The following is a 19,821-nucleotide window of genomic DNA, read 5'->3' as shown; positions in this document are numbered from 1 at the left end:
GTGAGATGTGATCTTTCCAAGTAAGCTTTGAATCAAAGATTAAACCCAAGAATTTTTGATGATCTCATAACCTCCAGCTGTTTCTCATGGATTCACAGGTTTCAACTCGGATTTTTATATTGAAAATTCAAAACCTGTAAGGTGGGACCAATTTTCGAGTGTCTAAAAAGAAGAATTGATGTCATTAAGGAGATATTTTTGCCATTAATAGATACCACTAGGTCGTCAGCGTATGAACGGGCTTGTAAGGGTGTTTGAATATTTTTTTTATATCTTTTATGGTCACTAGAAATAATGTTGGACTGGGCACGGATCCTTGGGTGTACCATTTTCCAAACGATAAATATTTGAAAAAATATTATTTATTTTCATTTGAAAAGATCTGTTGTTTAAAAAGTTTTGGATGAAGACGAGGCAGTGACCTTGAACATTCCAGCTATGAAGTTGTCTCAAAATGTACTTCCAAGCTTTATTAAATGCACGTTCTAAATCAACAAATAAAAAAACGCATTTTTGGTTTGTAGCAAGAGCTTTATGTATCTTACTTTCCAAGTCTAAAATGTTGTCTGTGGTTGACCGATCTTTTCTAAAGCCATTTTGCTCGGAGATTAAGAGATTGGAATTTTCCAAAACCCATAAGAGTCTGGAGGTAACAATATTTTCTAGTAATTTGCACGCTGTCGATATGGGTCGGTATGATTCTGGGTCATATTTAGGTTTGTCAGTTTTTAGGAGAGGAATGACTTTTGGCTTTGACCAAATAGCTGGCCATTGGTGGTGGAGCCAAATTTTACAAATAGCCAAAAAGAGAGATACGTTATGGCTGAAACAGGAAGATGTTTCAGAAATGCTGAAGGAATGTCATCAGGTCCAGGACTAGAATCCTTCAGGTTAAGAAATGAGTTTATCTCTTGAAAAGAGATAGGATGGTTTAAGGAATTATTTTGAACTTCTAATGGATGTAAATGGATTAAATGTAGGATGGAAAAAGCAAGGAGTGCCTTGAAACAGATGAAGAAAGTTATTTGCAATTTAACCTTGAACTTACATCTCCGACTCAAAATCCTTAATTGTTATGTGTTTTCTGTTCTTATGTATGGAGCAGAGGCATGGACACTCACTAATGCGTCTTGCAGGCGGTTACACTCTTTCGAGATGTGGTGCTATCGTCGCATGCTCAGAATATCATATGTACATCATGTAACTAACGACGCAGTAATGCAACGTTTACAAAAAGAACCTGAAGTCTTGAAATCCATTAAAGAAAGAAAGTTAGCATACTTCGGACATATAGTGAATTAGACTACTATTGATATTAGAAGGGAAAATAGAAGGAAATAGAGGACCAGGACGCCGCCGAATATCTTGGATTAAGAATTTGAGACAGTGGACTGGTATGACCACCACGGACCTATTTCGAACAGCTGCTAATAAAATACGATGGGTCATTGTGGTAGCCAACATCCATAGAGGATAAGCACTAGCAGAAGAAGAATGGATGTACGGGATTTTGTTAGGCGAATTCTTTGACTTTAAGAAAATTGACTGTATACTGTTGATTCGATGAGTGGCTTTGATAGATTGTTTCAGAAATTTTTGCAATATCACTGCTCGATGTTATGAAATTATTATTTTCTTTTAAACTCTTGAAATTGTGTGAAGTGTCGTGTAAACCAGATAATTTTCTAACTTTGTTCCAGCCATCAGAGAGAGGGGTATTGCTATTAATTTCCGATACGTACTTATTCCATGAAAATGTTTTAGAAGTTTTAGCTGGGCCCTTGCTTTTAGCATTTTAAACTTTACTTTATTTTCGGGTGTTTTATGCTTTTAGTATAGGTTTAGGGCTGATTTACTTTCACGGATTGCTGTAGCACAACGTTCATTCCACCACGGTACAGTACATCGACCGTTAACAGACTTAGATTTACCAATAAATTTCTGGGCAGCGTTTAAGATAATTTGATTAAACTGCTCCATAGTTGAGTTAATATCGTCTGTTATTCCCAAAGTGGAAATATTATTATCGATATATTCGGAGAATTTTTGCCAATTTGCATTTTTTATTCTCCACTTAGATATTAATATGGGATCTGATGAGAATTATGGTTTCTAATAAGGATTGAGAAATGGTCACTACCATATGTATAGGGTAGAGCATCCCAACTGAGAATACATAAGGAATACCCTGTTGAAATATTGAATCTTGTGGGGCTACCATCATTAAGAAAATGTATGTTAAGTTGATCTAAGATATCGGCAATACTTGTGCCTCTAGCAGATGTATGATCTGACCCCCATATTATGTTGTGAGCATTAAAGTCGCCTAAAATTATACGAGGACGTGGCAATTACTCTTATAACCTGCAAAGGCTATCAGAATTTACTTGTATGTCACAAGAAAGATAAACATTGCAAATAGACACTAAACTTATTTAAGTATAGCTACACCACCGCTTCAGGTATATTCAAATATTCAGAGATATTCATTATAAGAATCAGATATTCCATTATGTCATAATTAAAAAAAAAAGTTTTATTTCTCGGAATATGAAGGTCCTTAGTTTTTTTTTCTTTTATTATTTTTTTAATAATAATAATTTTTGGCATTTGAAACTAACATTATCTTACGTAAAATACAGTTACAAAACTTTTATACCATACAAAATTGTTCTAAAACTAATAGTTTTTGAGATATATGCGAAAAATTGAGGGAAAATATCGGATTTTTTTCATACTTTGTTTCGTGTATTGAAATAATCATTTGTAGTGACATTTTGGAGCGATTTATGCAAAAACTACGTTTATATGCTTCACATCCAACAACAGATATCGCCTGGACTAGACTGATACGCGAAGGGACCGAAATATCTGAAAATCATTTTGGATTTAAATTAAATGTGCTAATGTTAAAACGAAATAGAGTTGCAACGGGCGAAATATCTATGGTTTTTGCTATACAAAAAATATTAAATACTTTGACAGAATTCAAAATACCAAAATATCGATATTAATATAATATACCAGATATGAATAACCATTCAAAACCATTTAAAACCAACAGAGGACTACGCCAGGGAGATGCGCTATCATGCACGCTGTTCAACCTAGCGTTAGAAAAAGTTATGAGAGATTCGGGAATAAACTTAAAAGGTACGATATATACCCGTAGTATACAAATAATGGCATACGCTGATGATATCGTCATAATTGGAAGAACCCAAAATGAAGCAGTGGAGGCTTTCACACGTATCAAAAATGCCGCAGAAAACATCGGACTTCTGATTAACATCCAGAAAACTAAATATATGCCAGCCATATCAAGAATTCAACAAAATAACTTAGAGGTGCAACACGAAACGATAGAAATGGTAGAAGAATTCTGCTACTTAGGATCACTGGTAGACTACAAAAATAACACATCCAACGAGATAAAAAAAAGAATATGCGTGGCTAACCGCTGTTATTTTGGCCTGGGCCCTCAACTAAGAGCGAGAAGTATGTCAATAGCAACAAAGTGCAAACTTTATAAAACAATAATACGCCCAGTGCTCACATACGGATCGGAAACATGGGTAATGACGACCCGAGATGAAGAGTTGCTGTGAGTCTTTGAAAGAAAAGTATTGAGGACCATATATGGCGGAGTAAACGAACAGGGTCTGTGGAGAAGGCGATATAACTTTGAACTCTATAGACTTTTTGGTGATGCAGATATTGTGAAAACCATCAAAATAAACCGTCTAAGGTGGGTGGGCCACGTTATGCGGATGGATGAGAGTGATCCCACTAAAATAACTATGCCAAACAGGCCGGTCGGAAGAAGAAGAAGGGGGCGACCTAAACTCAGATATCTGGACGATGTACAGGAAGATCTGAGGAAGATTGGAGTGAGGGGCTGGAGAAGACAGACACTCGATAGGGAAGGATGGAAGAATGTTTTGAAGCAGGCCAAGGCTCACGAAGGGCTGTAGCGCCAACTGATGATGATGATGAGATATGAATACATTGTGATTATTATTAGTATATGGTTTATGCTATTTTTTTTTTAAATATTTGTACAGATTTTTTCAGTATTTATTTTAAATTGAAACAATTAAACATTGTAGCTTTCTACAGCAGGTATAAATAAAGAAATAAGAAAAACTTTCTTACCCAAATAAATTGACCAAATTATTATACAATAGCACATCGTGAATTTGGTACCAGAGCAAAAAAATGTTCTTTTATTATTACAAAATTTGACATTGTAAAGTCCAAAAATGGCTGATATCTTTAGAAGCGGTTTTAACACTGTTGAGACGTTTACTGTAACCATGATTACATTCAAATTATAATACTTTTCTTCATATATCTTGAAATTACTGATTGTGCAAAAGTGTTAAGTCAATATATGAATAAAATATTCTGTTAAATAATGAAATTTCCGATTGTTTATTTAATTTATTTTAATTATTGTAAGTGCTCAATATGATAAATATAATTACGTTATGATTATTGATCATTTTCCTTTGTATGCATTAAGTTATTGTTAGAGTAGGTACTTAGATAATTAATTAAACACTAAACATACAAAAAGATAGACCGATAAAATAATATGGGAACTAATTGATAAACCTGTATTAGAAAACACTCATAAAAATACTTTTAATTGATCAAGCTTTGTATCCTAATGTTCAAGAAAGATAAACTCAAAATTTCTCAATAACAAACAATCTTTGTTTATCTGAGATAAGGCTAACAAAGTTTGTTTAACTAAATTATTTTACTAATTTTACTAATAAGTAAAAAGTAAAGTAATAAAAAGTATTTTACTAATATATTAAATTTAAACGAAAGATCAGACAGGGTTGGGCGCTGTCCATTCCTGTTTAATCTTTAGTCGGAGAAAAAAGAGAAAAAATAATAGAGGTCTGCGAAATATATGTATACAACAATACAGGCGGTAAAAACATTCTACACAGTATTAAAAATCTAAAAAAAGAGATTAATAAAACCAGTAGTCTATCTTAAGTTTTGGCGTGATATAAGAAAATAGGGATTCGTTTTTATATAATAGATTGAGAAATACATGACTTCCAAGTCTCCACAAGAGAGTTTTCAGTTTTGAATTGAATAGCAAAGCCGGAATACAATACACAATGCTATCAATTATTTTTTTTCGACTTAATAAGTACAGACAAACATCAGGTGACCAGAACTAAAAAATATTTATGCATTTATTATTAAATATTGAAAATGTAAAATGGTATTTCCCGTAAATGTAAAAAAAATTATACAGAAATATTACAGTAAAAGTATTTATTTAGTAAAAATACAGATAAGTTGCCACTAAAATATTCTACATTAGTTTATGATTGTACAGTAGGGATTGTTATTTTTTCAAAAATGGATGTTCGTAACGGCATATGCGGCGATAGCGCGTTTGGATCCCCAAACACTGTTAATGGTAAATTCAAATCCTTTACTCCACATTCCTTATTCGTATACTCTCTAAGTATATAATCGGTTGAGAAGTCATGAAACACTCGAGTATCGTTGATCCTTACCATAACATTATCAACCCTCAAGAAAAATCGTAATAGAACAAAAAACGAGCTAGGCATCACCCTCTGAAAATTAAAAATTAATATAAATAAATCATAAATGTAACATTTAGTTCTCTTGTCTCCCTCCCCCAAAATTAAATAAAAAATATTAAACTTGTATACTAACGATTTTAATTGTACATGAAGAAATTCCATTGTCATGTAATTCATCTTCATACAACATTAATTCTTGATAAAACAAAATTTTCTCTTTTTCTTTTAATTTTTCGATATTAATTCGTTCTTCTGTTTCTTCTAATGATGATTCCCCAGACACATACCCTCTGTAATCGGAGCTAAATGTCCAGTCAAAAGGTTTGATTTTTTCTTCTAAATTTTCTGGCGCCCTAAAAATTGTTATTTAAAAACAAAAGTGTTAATATTAATGTTGAGCGTATAAGAAGTCCTCAAGTTATGTCGTTACACAGTCAATAATCTAGAGAATATAATGAAGATTAAATGATAAATCGATCACAATGTGTTGACTTGTTGGGATTCGACTTGTTGGGATTCAGCTAGATGACACATCAATTGAACAATTTGTAGACCAATAGATGGATCTTCACTGGTCTTAATTTTATATCAATAACAATTATCAAAGCAGTATGCTTAGACATGTTAATTTACAATAGTTTAAATTACAGTAATAATGACAATGTACAAAAACACCTTACATCAGTTACTTTCCCAATACAGGCTGAAAACCTCATCAATATGAAAAAATGATTGGGTTATTAGATATCTCTTGGATATGGAAACATGGGATAGTATTAAGAGGAATTTAGAAAAGGGAAATCAGTAATAGACACAATATACATATACAATGAACACAAAGGTTCAATTGCTTTAAATACTTGGGAGGTGATAGTGGGTGGCAAAAATGAAAGGAGTGCAGAAATAAGCAAAAAATTAAAACAGGGAATGAGGTATATTGGAAATATCATTGACTACTAAGAGACAAAAACCTGAGCAAAGAACAGGGATACAAATATATAGAGCAACAATTAGACCAGTGATTGTAGCACATGGAGCAGAAGCAATGTGTCTTACACAAAAAAGATGAAGATGAAAAAACTAACTTAAGTTGAAAGAAAAAGATTGAGCACCAATAAAGACAGAACAAAGAGAATAAAAAAGACTGATGAACCATGAAATAATAAATATAACCAAATGGGAAGATATAGTACAATTTATAATAAAGCACAAAAACAGATTTTTTGGTCACACAAAGAAGAAAAGAAGATGAACTAATTAGGAAGATTAATTAGAAATGTTAATTTACAATCAAAATAAACACCTAAATCCTTAACACAGTCCTGCCTAGACAGCTGAGTGTTATCAATGCTATAATCGGAATTGTAATCACCTTCGAAGATGAAGAGGAGGATGAGCCAAACTAAGACAGAAAAAGATGTATGTGATGAACTGATCACTGATGAAAGGGATAAGCAGTGCAGCGAGTAAAAGATTTAAGTATCTGTTAAGGCAAGTACTTGATCTAAAAAAGAAACCATGGCAAATGCTAAATTATATCCAAAAATCACAAAATTTGATATAATCACAAAGAATTTTTCAAGTAGCAGTGTGGAAGATCTACAAGGTCAAACAACACCTTTATCTACAACCTACTATCTCCAAAATACACCCATATTAATTACTTACCTTGAATCTTTCCATGCGTCAGAATGGGCAACTTTTATTGACTGTTTTCCATTACTGACACTCTTTAAAGCATCCAAGGCATTGAATTCTACTGAAAATCCTGACTTATGGTTAAGATTTAACTTATTATTAGGAAATACCATTTCAGGTAAATGAGGTAGCTCAAGTTCATTGTTGTACCTAAATTATAAACACAAGAAAGATAAAAATTAACATTTTGTAATTATGCTTAGATTTTATTCATTTATGCAGATATATCAATACACATGTACAAAGTAATAATAACTACTTAAGTACCTTACTTAGTATTAAGAATATGCATACACTGTTCTCTACATTACTTCTAAGAGGACCAATAGAAGGGTGTAGGATTCGTTATGTACACACCAGAACCCACACAGTAATTGGAACTATGCAATACAATGTGGGGTAATGGTAATAGACAAGCGAATGATTTACAACTTAACACTCATCTAATACCACACATAAAAATGTATTGGTTCTATTTGCTGCATGAAGTTGGGTGCACAGCTCTCACAATGACTACTATGCTCATCTATGAGCCTGAATTAAGAATATTCTCCTCAAATTGTCTGAGCTAATCAGGTTTCACTAAATAATATAATTTTTTCAATCACAATCTAACTACTAAAATACTTAAAATCAGCCTGATATTTAATATCCCTGATGGTAATTGTGCCAAATGGTATGTATATATATATATTGTATAAATTTCTAATTATTCTTTCAAATAATAGTGAAATAGGCACGCCCAAATTTTCTTTTTATTTTTGATCAATTATAAGGACAAAAATAAAAGTTAATTGTCCTTTTTATGTTTCTTATTGTCTATTTTAGTGATCACACAATAAAAAAAAGTAGCATATTAGTGAATGTTGAGTGAAAAAAAAAAGAAATAACTTTTAGTGGATAATAAATATAATTTTTATCTGGAACATGGTGCTAAAAGTGGAATACAAAGATGACAATGTTAGTATGATAGTGAGTTACAAAACTGCTGTAAACCTGATTTTGAATTTATCGAAATAAATACGATTTTTTAAGGTGTAAACTTTAATAATGGAGACATCAAATACGAAAACAAAAACTTACAAGCATAAGAGACATCGTTCTTCAGGTTTAGAGCTACATGTTTCAGTATTTGCACAAATTGAATGAAGAATGTGAGATTTTGTGTATTTAATTGTCCAGTCATTAATAACATATTCTTCGGCATTTACTGGTAATCTATAAATCTCTATTTCTCCTTTAACATTATTAACCGTACACATTTTTCCTTTGTATTCGGTATTTTTATTTTTATCAACAAACTTGACAACTATTTCTAAATAAGTTATAGAATGTCAAAACAATGACAAGTGATACAGAAGAGGAATATTACAAAATATTTATTTGTTTATATTGTTCAGGTTATTAATTTTTTAATAGGTACTATTGATGCTGGGCTGATTAATGGTTTATAATATACATTGAATAGTTTCGAAGACTAGAACTGGAATTAATAAATTTTTTACAAATATTTGGTGGATAGATACATAATTTGGAAAAGACAAAGAAATGGGAACTTGTCAAACGTCAACGTCGTCAACATCAATTTCATGAAAAAGCAAATCACTACGACTTGCCGGATTTTGTAGTAGTGTTAATTTTGTATTAGAAAATCAAAATGAGTTCTATTGGAACTGGGGTTCGTATTAAATTTTAGTTGTAAGACTTGTTTTAATGATGTTTTTTTAGTACGATTTGTCAGCTTCCCAATTCTCTCCTGATGGAAGGGTTTTTCAAGTTGAATATGCAATGAAAGCAGTTGAAAATAGTGGCACTGTAATAGGTCTCCGAGGTACAGATGGAATTGTATTAGCTGCTGAAAAGCTTATTATGTCAAAATTGCATGAACCCAGTACAAACAAACGAATTTTCAACATTGATAAACATATAGGAATGGTGGGTTTTTGTTTGTGAATGTATTACTCAAAATTATTCCATAAAGTGCTGAAACTAAGACCAGATTTAACGAATACCTACTTTTATATATTCACAAGTTTTTTTTTATTTTAGGCATTTTCAGGTTTAATAGCTGATGCAAGGCAAATAGTTGAGATTGCTAGAAAAGAAGCATCAAATTATAGGCACCAATATGGATCAAATATTCCTCTTAAATACCTAAATGATAGAGTAAGCATGTACATGCATGCATACACTTTATACAGTGCTGTCAGACCATTTGGTTGCAGTGTCATATTGTCCAGTTATGAAGATAATGACCCATCTATGTTTTTGATTGATCCATCTGGAGTTAGCTATGTATGGTATGTCTTTTGCTTGATATTTTGAAGTTTTCATTTTAAATTCTAGGGATACTTTGGATGTGCTACAGGAAAAGCTAAACAGTCTGCAAAGACTGAAATAGAAAAATTGAAGATGGGGAATTTAACATGCAAAGAACTTGTTAAAGAAGCAGCCAAAATGTGAGTAGACATTTCAATATTTTTATCAGGTATCTTTTATAAGGGGTATCCGTCAATATTAAAATATGCAACATATCATTTTCAGAGATCTAAATATAAAAATCTTTCTGCAAATCTGATCTCTGAAAAGTTAGGATCACAGAAATATAGATAATATCCTGTGCTTATGTTAGGTTAACAAATCTTTCTTTTATCTGAACCTGATTGTATATTATTTGATCTCCCACTTCATCTTTAATTTTATGGTATCCAGTCATTCTTCATCCAATATTTGCAATTTTTTTCCATGCCATTTTATCCTTTATCTATTTATTCCACTGGTGATCATACTGCTGATTATGTAGGTATCTTTTGAATTATAAAAAACACAGTTTATCATTTATAGTAAAATAATGAATGAATGTGTTGTATATTCTAGAATTTATTTGGTCCATGATGAATTGAAGGATAAGAATTTTGAACTGGAACTTTCATGGGTATGCAAGGATACAAATGGTTTACATACCAAAGTGCCTGAGTCAGTGTTTGCTGATGCAGAAAAGGCTGCTAAGCAAGCAATGGAAGCAGATTCAGAATCAGATACAGAAGATATGTAATAACTACATTTAGTTTTTAATATTTCACTGATGGTGGCTGTTCTTACAATATTCGTGTGTTATGTCTATAAATTATGTAATACTGTGAGAATTTCCATTTCAATGATAGGTTTATAACTTTTTTTCTAATAAATACATAATTTTATGTTACATAGTTTTCTTAATAACCTGGTAAATTAATGTAGAGACTGTGATATTGAAAAGTTGCAAAGAATTTTAATCAATAATAAATGAAAAACAGTTTATTGGAATATTCTGTATGTCTTTACATTTGTCACTAAATATGTTATTGTTAGGTTGAGTCAAAATATTGTTGGTCAATTAGTCTTAAAAAATAATCTCCAAATAATGTAGATTTTAACATAACATAACAAATTTTTCAATAAAAAAAAATTGTTTACAAAAAATTCATGATTGTTTATTGCAAAAGGAGCTGTGTAATTTAAGTGGTACCCCATATTAAAAAAAACATCAAAATTTATCCATTAGTACCAGATATATTGGTAAAGTTTTCAATCGCTTTTAATTTGAAGTCTTTATTTTAGTGTTGGCTAGTGAGTTGATGTTTCGAAGCAATGAGTTGAGTCACAGAACTGTTTCAATGTTTCGATACATTAAACGTTTATTGTTTCGAAACATCGAGTCAGTACATGTCATCTGATAATGATAATTATTCATTTAAAAATGGTAATTAAAATCTATACTACTGAGAAAAAACTAATTAAATAAAACCAGACTAAACATATCTACCCTACACCTAAAACAATAAATTTGTGCTAAGCCAGCTCAAATCCCTAATCCTTCAACAATCCTCATAATAATTCCTTAAAAATTACATTGCTGTCACGTGCCTTACAGAAAATGAATCTGCACGAAATATTGTATTTTTGCATAGCGACTGACAATGAATTGTTATGATATGAAACATGAAGTTACAGTATCGGGTAAAATGTGTCAATTTTTTGGTTTCATAAAACGTAGCCTCTCTGATTTTGATATTTATTGTCTCAAAAATATCTACTTCCCCTTATTAGATCGGTTTTGGAATATGGTAGCAATATTTGGTCTCCTCATTATAAATGCTACAAAGATCTATTAGAAAGAGTACAGAAAAAGTTCTTAAGATTTATTGCTTTTAAATTGAGAATACCTGTAAATGAAATTGAATACATTGTTTTGCAGTCTTTACTTAAATTAACTTTGATCAAATAAAAGGCATATATCAAGCACAGTTTAATTTAATCTTGCCCAAGTACTTTCGATCCCTAGATCATCTTCAGGGGCATTTCGTCAATTGCGGCCTATCTGACAAGAACAAAATGTCAAACATATAATTGTACATTACACTACACTACAAAAGGACAAACAAACACTTTAAAATTATTAAAGAAAAGCTACATTGTGTGCCGAAGCCGGAGAGAGTTTACTTAAATTGCCTAATCTTGAAGGAAGGCGAATTTTGCTAGATATAGCATTTATATATAAATTAATACGAGGAGTCATTGATGTTTTGGAAAAGGTTTACTTCCATACTCCCTCTAGGGACACCAGATCCCAAGACTTATTTTATTTAGAATTTCATAATCGAATTTATTCTGTAAATAAACCCTTACAAAGAATGTGTAGAAATGCAAACAAATTTAATAGTAATGATTTTTTTCATTTATCGCTAAGTACCTACTATTAATTAAGAATAAGATCGAAAATACCTTCTTATGTAATCACTTTAATAGTTTAGTTGATTTGTAAAAAAATGGCAAGTCCGTAAATAAACATTACAAACATTTGAAATACTAAAACGCAAAATGATACTTTTTATAAATTTTTATTTAAAAAAATTAATCACTTGATTTATACTGCCCCTGATTATGAAAGGCAAGATAAGTGTGTTACAGAATAAAAAACACAATTAATAACAAATATATATTTCATATTGTCACATTTTTCAGTTGATATAAGTCAACAAAAAAAATGGTTTCCAAAACATTTACATACCAAAATGTGTCCTTAACTTCCTCGCTTCTTCAGACATTTCCTCGATTGACCTGATTGATTGAACATTTTCTTCTGAATCATGTTTTGCCAACTCCCAATAGATATCGTCATTCTGTTTAAAATCGTTCAGCTTTCTTGGTAAAATATGTACATGAACATGTGGAACAGTTTGCCCTGCAAATTTGCCATCTTGAACGCAAATTGTTGTGGATCCTGCATCATGTTCCACTTCCATTGCCCGCTGCACTTTAATTACTGTTTGGAATAAATCTGCAATTTCTTCTTGAGTTAAATCTAGCAACCTTGGAGCACACCTTAAAGTTGCCACAAGCACATGACCTGGTACAACACATCTAATATTTGTAAATGCATAACAATAATTGGATTTGTAGAAGACTGTAGAAGCAGGTATAATTTTATCTGCAAAAGTATATGAGCTTGTTTCGTCATTTTTGTTATTATTTGGCAGCAAATTAAGATTATAAATATCAGTTCTACGATGTTTCTGTACAGGCATTTCTTGTCTGATTTTCTTAACATACTCTGTATTTACCTCCGCTACAGCGATACTCTCATTTGTTGGATTATTCTCATTATATTTTGGGCATTCTGCTACAACAACGCCCCAAGGATCCACTATCATTGAATGTCCATAAGAGGTTCTTTTTGAATTATGTTGTCCATATTGAGCTGCAGCAATAACATAGCATTGATTTTCAACTGCTCTAGCTCTTAACAGAATTTCCCAATGAGCAGGACCTGCAAACATGATGCAAATTTCTAAAAACTAGTAAGGATGGGTAAGTAAAATAGTAGTCATAACATAAATACATGGAATAATAATAAAAGAGCTCTGAAAAATTCATGCAAAACTCTGGCATTAAAGAAGAAATGAAAAAAAAATGTCCAATAGAAAATTTTATATCATTAAAGAAACTTTTCTATGCTTGAACAAAGATACAGGGAGAATTATGAGTTAAATTATAGTCTTACATATAGACAGTTAAAAGGTAAAATGCCATAAGGGACATATTAAACAAACATTGTATATAAATATAGTAGGAACTACATTTACAGGAGTATAAGTAAAGAATATAGTTGGTATAAGTATTACTTACCTATATTACTAACCTGTTGTTGCTGTAAATGCTGAAGGATAAGTCAAAATATTGGCTCCGAATTTTGTTTGGAGAGTACTAATTTCTGGAAATCGTAAATCATAACATATTGACAATGCTATAAGTCCTGCAGGTGTCTCAACAGGTGGTATAATTGCTGAACCAGCTGTGCAATAATCCGATTCTTGTAATAATATATTTTTTTCTGGAATACTCACATCAAACAAATGTGTTTTTCTGTACAAAGACAATATGTTTCCAGTATCATCTATTAATATGTGAGTGTTGTACATAGTATTGTTATTAATTTTTTCATGAAAACCTCCAATTGAGAGCCAAATTTTGTTTTTGTTTGCAATTTTCTTATATTCATCTACCAATTCGCCGTCCAAACTTTCTGCTAGATTCCTAGATTCGTCCTTATTGTGTGCAATAAAATCACATGCCTCAGGTAAGAATATAACTTTAGCATTCTTTGTTACTGCCTCGTCAATTAAGCGCTTCACTGTAACTAAATTTTTAGATTTATCATTGCAAGCCGTAAATTGACAAACAGCAACTTTACATTTATTTAATGAAGACATTTTCCTTAATTTTTGAAAATATTTAGTTACTGTCAGAAGTTTATGACAGGATGGCGATTTAAACATTACTAAAACTATGTACAATACAAATAAAAATGATTTCTGCTAAAAGATAAATATGCAAACATTGAGGTTATAATGAATTATCTCCATTTACACTATTAAATTCAGCAATGCATCCGCGATCCTCGTTGCTGAATTCAATTCCTTCATTCAAAAATTTATCATTTTTTTATATTTGGGAATAAAATTAAAAATGATTTTGAAAAGTAGCTACATAATCACAGTGTCGTTAACCATGATGTGGTGGATTTAGGTTAAAAGCGCAGAAGAGGAAAGTATACATAACCTTCATTACGGCATACTTCATATTCATATTTTATTCGGCAGGGGCAGTTTCGCAGTTTTAGTGATATAATTTCAAGTTCCTAGTACTAAACATTGTTCAAAAATGTAAATAAGGTGAATTTTTACTTTAGAGACCTGTTACGTACGCGTAGACTGAATTTGCATTAGTAACATATTGCCCTAATTTATAGACTAAACCAATTATAAGACTAATTTTGTGTTTGTGATATTGTGGAAAATGAAAATCTAAGCTGTATTTCAGTAAAATTATCTGAGCAAAAAGACATTGCTACAAAATGATGAGGTTTACAAGAAAATCAATCCAATTATTCAGCAATATTGCTAGAAATCATTCTGATTTACTAGCTAATCACAATAAATCCGGTTGTGCTTTAGTTAAGATTAACATATACAGCTGTAATCAATGTGTGTTCTACTGTCAAAGTACTAAGTCCACATCTAAAATAGAAGATACAAAACCCACATCTCCTTTGGGAAGTTTATTGAAAGAAAATAATGATAAGGCACAAGAAGCAGCTGAAGAAGAAGAGCGAAAGAAACAGAGGGAAAATTCATGGAGAACAATGAAACTTACCCTTGCATTTCTTGGAATCTCTTTCACATGTATAGGAACTTATGTTATATTTACTCTAGGAAGTCCTGAAAAGGATTCTCATGGTAATCCCATAAAAGATGATCTTGCTGATAAGCCTGTTGTTCTACAGTACATTATTAGAACCTACAGAGAGTTAGATTACTATAGAAAACTGATTAAAGAACCATCAAGAGAAAAATTACTACCAGATCCATTAGAGTATCCTTATTTACAACCAAAATATACATTAGTATTAGAATTAACAGATGTACTTGTGCATCCTGACTGGACTTACAGCACTGGATGGAGGTTTAAGAAACGTCCAATGTTAGACTATTTTTTAGAATCATTGCATGGATCCTATGAAATAATAATATATACTGCTGAACAAGGGATGACTGTATTTCCATTAATAGATGCCATAGATCCTAAGAATATAATTGCTTATAGACTGGTAAGAGATGCCACTCATTTTTCAGGGGGTCATCATGTAAAGAGTTTAAACAATCTTAATAGAGATTTGTCTAAAGTTATTTGTATAGATTGGAATGCAAAAAATGTAAAATTCAATCCAGAGAATTTATTAAATGTTAAAAGGTGGTCTGGAAATGATGATGATTCCTCGCTAGTTGACTTAGCTTCGTTTTTGAAAACCATTGCTGATAATGATGTAGAAGATGTAAGAGAAGTTTTACAACACTACAGTCATTTTGATGATCCCATTGCCACTTTCAGGGAAAAACAAAAACAGCTTTTAGAAGAAATGGAGGCTCAAGCTGCTGCAAAAAGAGAACAAGGGGCTTCAAAAGCTTCCAAATGGGCACCTAGTCTTTTTAATAGAAAGCTATTTTAGGGAGTTAAGACATTGAAAGTTATTATTTTATGATAAACCTAAAAGGCTTTGTAATTTTATGAATTTATTTATTGTGTAGGATGTTACCTTTTTGCAATAAATTCTTTAAACTATTTTGGTGTTATTTTATTTATTTTCATTAGTCATTGATTTTTAAAAATTTTTTTAATCAAATATAAAATGAAAACAAAATCATTAAAAGTCTGCATTTATTTGTTGAAATTATACTCTGAGTGTTTTTTTATTTATATATTTTATCTTCCTTTTGTATGTATGATCCAGGAACTTAAAAACACAGTGATTATTCATATCATTTTAACATTGAACATACCCTCACCATCTTAGCTATGCTATTTCATGTTGGTATCAAAAACATTGAAAGAAATATGGAAGCTTCAAAGGATAATACAGAGCAACAAGAGAACAATTCACTTTGAAATATCTATTCCACTGAAGATAAAGCAAAGGTAATGAGGAGAACTCTCAAGTAGAGAGTTCTCCTCATTACCACTTTCTTTAGAGAGAAGGCACCCTAAAATAATTACCAACTTGACTTGACTTTATTGAAGAAGTCAAAGAGGCCTATGACAAAATGCCCAAAAATCAAGAAGAAATAGGTATTACTAATATCCACCTTCCCAAAGGAGGTCAATGAGCTTACCAAGAACTATCAAACAGGGCTCTGAAATATTTTCCAGTGAAAAGCAGTTGTTTATTTACCAACGTAATAAACGGCATGCAACTCAATGAAACAAGAGCACTTTATTACGACACAATCCAGGCAAAAGCAGCACTTTTCCGCAAAATTACAGGCTGATAAGCTTATTTTTTGGATTCCTAAACAGCTTCACATCTGTCAACTCAAACTCAAAAGATTGCAAAAAAGGAAATCACGATCATACATGTTTTGAAAGACCTTAATACGAAAATTGGGGTCCCAGCCACGTTAAGCAACCTAGTGACGGCGATTGGAAACAAATCGAACGAAGAAAAGGTTACGGAAATAGTTCAAAATGTAAGGTAAAGGTAGATAAATTAATCAAGAAAAAATCATGGATGACAGATAAAAACAGACAAATAAAAAAAATCAGAAGCAATGGAAAGCTGCGAAGAACTTGAGATAGTTGAAGTACGGTAGTCACAATGTAGGTACTTGAGAAAGTTAAAGAACTCACGGAGACGGAAAGGAAATCTATAGTTCCACAAATAAAAAATGAAATGAGTCATGAGCGTGATTACTTACGTTTATCGTATCGTTTGACTCTTGCTATGACTTTTACCAAGGAGCGTTTCAGTAAAGGAGAAAGGATCTGTATCTGATCAGTATATATTTAGATTTCTCAGAGTTATAAGTACATTGTGTGTTAGAAGTATACAGGTGTCTTTGTGTTTAACGATATATTGCTTTTGTTAAATATTGTTATTATAATGTATTATTTTTATTATAAGCAGAAATATAATATTCTATTGTTACAATGTAAAATGACTCGCAAGGAAACATTTTCCTTACGCGCTGCCAATGATCGAATTCAAAATTTCCGATAATTCATGATGGACACGTGATTCCGATTACTTTTGACCAGTTACGACACGTGACTTTGGATGACTAATTTCATTTTTTGTTTGCTTATAACTGATTCTGACGGGAAACAGCATATTGGACAAATAGAGTAAAATAAGAACGTGGAAAGAATACCTAGAGACACTGTTTCAAGACCAAAGATATATCACCTTTGTGCTAGAAGAAGAGGTAAATGATGGATCAAGAATATTACAGCAGGAAGTTTATTCTGCAATAAAACAGCTAAAAGATGGTAAAGCAGCAAGCTCCGATAATATATAAGCAGAACTACTGAAACTAATGAACCACGAATCAATAGTAATAATCACAAAGATACTGAATAACGTATACAACTCTGGAGAAATACCAACTGGAGAAGTACTAACCAATTCTGAGTTTATTGCGCTTTCAAAAAAACCAGGAGCGAAGAATATTCTACGATAAGCCTCATGAGTTATCTCCTTAAGACAATCCATAAGAGAATTGACAAGCTGTGTGAACATCAAATTTTCCTTAATCAGTTCGGGTTCATAAATGCTGTTGGTACGAGAGAGGCTTTGTTCTCAGTAAAAGTCATATTGCAGATACGCCAACTGCGGCGCATACAAATCTCTCATTGATTACGAAAAAGCGTTTGATCCAGTACAGCAAGCCAAGATGATGCAATTACTAAAAGATGCAGGAATTAGTAACCGAGATCTGAAAATAATTAGAAACCTTTACTGAAATCAGACCGCAAACCTCAATATTGAAGTTTAACATACCGAATACATGAAAATCTTACGTGGAGTGTGACAAGGCTGTATTTTGTCATCTCTAAGCTTTGCACGGCTCCTAAAAAGACATTCTACTAAACCGTAGAGGGCATATAAAAGGCATTCTACTCAACAATCATTTGTTGTTAAACTGTAGTTAAACAACATCAGATATACAGATGACACAATAGTATTTGAGGTCAACCTAGAAGACCTGCAAGTTCTTATGCAATAGAAACTTAAAAAAGACAAAGCTCATAATAATTAAATAATAAATAAAAGTAAGAATGCTGTGATGCTGCGTATTCTCTGTACTTTTTTAGGGTGTTGAATCGTGGACCTTGAACGAAGATATGTGCAGAAAATTGGAAGCATTTGAGATGTGGCTATATCGGAGAATACTTAAGATCCCGTGTACTGGCCGATGAGGAGCTCCAAGAATGAAGAAGAACCGAGAGGTACTGACCACCATCAAATCCCGAAAGCTATACTTCGGACACATTATGCGAAATAATTCCAGATATGCCCTCCTACAAGCCATTCTGCAAGGAATAGTATGTGGAAAGCGAGGTTCAAGAAGAAGAAGATCATCCTGGTTCAGGAACCTCAGAATCTGGCTCAACACAACATTTGTGAGCTTTTCCTCGCTGCTGCAAACAAGATAAAGATTTCTATGATGATCGCCAACATTCGTCACGGATAGGCACATCAAGAAGAAGAAACTTACTTCTAGCAATCAGAAAAATTTCTGAAAGATTGATACAAACAAAAGTCCAGAGGAAAAGGAAAATATTGGTAATACTCCTATAAGCTCAATTCGGCTTCAGAGCACAAGATTCCAGCGAATTTCAGTTACTCAACTTAACATAGTATATAGCAGTTGGCTTTAACGACAAGCAATACATAAGATCAGCTTTCCTGGATGTAAGAAAATCCTTCGATAGAGTGTGGCATATAGGGCTGGTATATAAAATGAAGGACTATGGATTCAGTTGAGCCATGGCGAAGTGGTTAGTTATCCATTTACATCGGCATTATGCCGTTTAATTTAATACTTTTAAGTATGATATCTACAATTTAAATCCCATTTAAAATCCCAAATCTACAAACTATCCCATTTTAAGCATATTAACAATAGTAAGGTAAGGTAACCAGGTCCTGGTTCAAAGATGTAGGGATACATAACAACCAGTATATATGTGTTTTATCGACTTCGAAAAGGCCTTTGACCAGGTTACCCACAACAAATTCGTAGGTGCTTTGAAACAGGTGGGAATTGATAACCAAGACCTCCGTATTATTAAAAATTTGTATTGGCATCAATGTGCAAACATACGAACTGTTCAGAATACGACGCAAGTATTGGAACTACTGAAGATGGACCAGAAAACTAATTGACTGGCGCCCAAGAGAAAACAAACGCAGCAGATGACGACCACCAACACGCTGGATGGGTGACATTAAACGAATACAGGCAACAAGACGCACAGAACCGTGAAGAGTGGCGAAAAATGGGATAGACCTATGTCCAGCAGTGGACAGAAAAGGTTGCATGGTGATGATGAGTGGAAATACGACGTGGAGTGAGGCAGGGGTGTATTTTATCGCCACTAGGTACTTTTTAATTTCTACTCAAAATTTATTTTCAAAGAAGTCTGCTAATATGAACATGCAGAC

General features: G+C 32.3%; 4 protein-coding genes across 4 annotated transcripts; 2 read left to right on the top strand and 2 right to left on the bottom strand.

Moving 5' to 3' along the window:
• Nucleotides 1-5,286: 5,286 nt before the first annotated feature.
• LOC140444052 (TIP41-like protein) lies at nucleotides 5,287-8,627 on the bottom strand. The gene is made up of 4 exons (XM_072535661.1): nucleotides 8,364-8,627; nucleotides 7,251-7,430; nucleotides 5,716-5,935; nucleotides 5,287-5,612 (listed from the first exon to the last, which is right to left on the bottom strand). Exons 1-4 carry the CDS (start codon nucleotides 8,540-8,542, stop codon nucleotides 5,352-5,354), a joined length of 840 nt encoding a protein of 279 aa, XP_072391762.1. The 5' UTR covers nucleotides 8,543-8,627; the 3' UTR covers nucleotides 5,287-5,351.
• Nucleotides 8,628-8,816: 189 nt separating this feature from the next.
• Nucleotides 8,817-10,485, top strand: Prosalpha7 (proteasome alpha7 subunit). The gene is made up of 5 exons (XM_072535662.1): nucleotides 8,817-8,958; nucleotides 9,009-9,215; nucleotides 9,330-9,575; nucleotides 9,627-9,739; nucleotides 10,158-10,485. Exons 1-5 carry the CDS (start codon nucleotides 8,938-8,940, stop codon nucleotides 10,333-10,335), a joined length of 765 nt encoding a protein of 254 aa, XP_072391763.1. The 5' UTR covers nucleotides 8,817-8,937; the 3' UTR covers nucleotides 10,336-10,485.
• A 1,759-nt stretch (nucleotides 10,486-12,244) lies between these two features.
• NitFhit (ntrilase and fragile histidine triad fusion protein NitFhit) lies at nucleotides 12,245-14,295 on the bottom strand. The gene is made up of 2 exons (XM_072535658.1): nucleotides 13,462-14,295; nucleotides 12,245-13,089 (listed from the first exon to the last, which is right to left on the bottom strand). Exons 1-2 carry the CDS (start codon nucleotides 14,096-14,098, stop codon nucleotides 12,323-12,325), a joined length of 1,404 nt encoding a protein of 467 aa, XP_072391759.1. The 5' UTR covers nucleotides 14,099-14,295; the 3' UTR covers nucleotides 12,245-12,322.
• Nucleotides 14,296-14,394: 99 nt separating this feature from the next.
• Nucleotides 14,395-15,942, top strand: LOC140444050 (mitochondrial import inner membrane translocase subunit TIM50-C-like). The gene has a single exon (XM_072535659.1). It carries the CDS (start codon nucleotides 14,677-14,679, stop codon nucleotides 15,826-15,828), a length of 1,152 nt encoding a protein of 383 aa, XP_072391760.1. The 5' UTR covers nucleotides 14,395-14,676; the 3' UTR covers nucleotides 15,829-15,942.
• The last annotated feature ends 3,879 nt before the right edge of the window (nucleotides 15,943-19,821 follow it).

The sequence above is a fragment of the Diabrotica undecimpunctata genome, chromosome 6 (assembly GCF_040954645.1).
Source record: "Diabrotica undecimpunctata isolate CICGRU chromosome 6, icDiaUnde3, whole genome shotgun sequence".
Taxonomy (NCBI): Eukaryota; Metazoa; Arthropoda; class Insecta; order Coleoptera; family Chrysomelidae; genus Diabrotica; species Diabrotica undecimpunctata.
The sequence above is the reverse complement of the archived record's forward strand: the minus strand, read 5'-3'. Positions and strand labels throughout refer to the sequence as shown.

Excerpts from the sequence above, each read along its gene's own strand:
- LOC140444050 (XM_072535659.1), top strand. The coding sequence starts at position 14,677 with ATGATGAGGTTTACAAGAAAATCAATCCAATTATTCAGCAATATTGCT.
- Prosalpha7 (XM_072535662.1), top strand. The coding sequence starts at position 8,938 with ATGAGTTCTATTGGAACTGGG. Across the intron at positions 9,216-9,329 it reads TTGATAAACATATAGGAATG|GCATTTTCAGGTTTAATAGC; the intron begins GTGGGTTTTTGT and ends TTTTTATTTTAG. Across the intron at positions 9,740-10,157 it reads GTTAAAGAAGCAGCCAAAAT|AATTTATTTGGTCCATGATG; the intron begins GTGAGTAGACAT and ends TGTATATTCTAG.
- LOC140444052 (XM_072535661.1), bottom strand. The coding sequence starts at position 8,542 with ATGTGTACGGTTAATAATGTTAAAGGAGAAATAGAGATTTATAGATTA. Across the intron at positions 5,936-7,250 it reads GACGCATGGAAAGATTCAAG|GGCGCCAGAAAATTTAGAAG; the intron begins GTAAGTAATTAA and ends AACAATTTTTAG. Across the intron at positions 5,613-5,715 it reads CTTCATGTACAATTAAAATC|AGGGTGATGCCTAGCTCGTT; the intron begins GTTAGTATACAA and ends TTTAATTTTCAG.
- NitFhit (XM_072535658.1), bottom strand. The coding sequence starts at position 14,098 with ATGTTTAAATCGCCATCCTGTCATAAACTTCTGACAGTAACTAAATAT. Across the intron at positions 13,090-13,461 it reads AGCATTTACAGCAACAACAG|GTCCTGCTCATTGGGAAATT; the intron begins GTTAGTAATATA and ends TCATGTTTGCAG.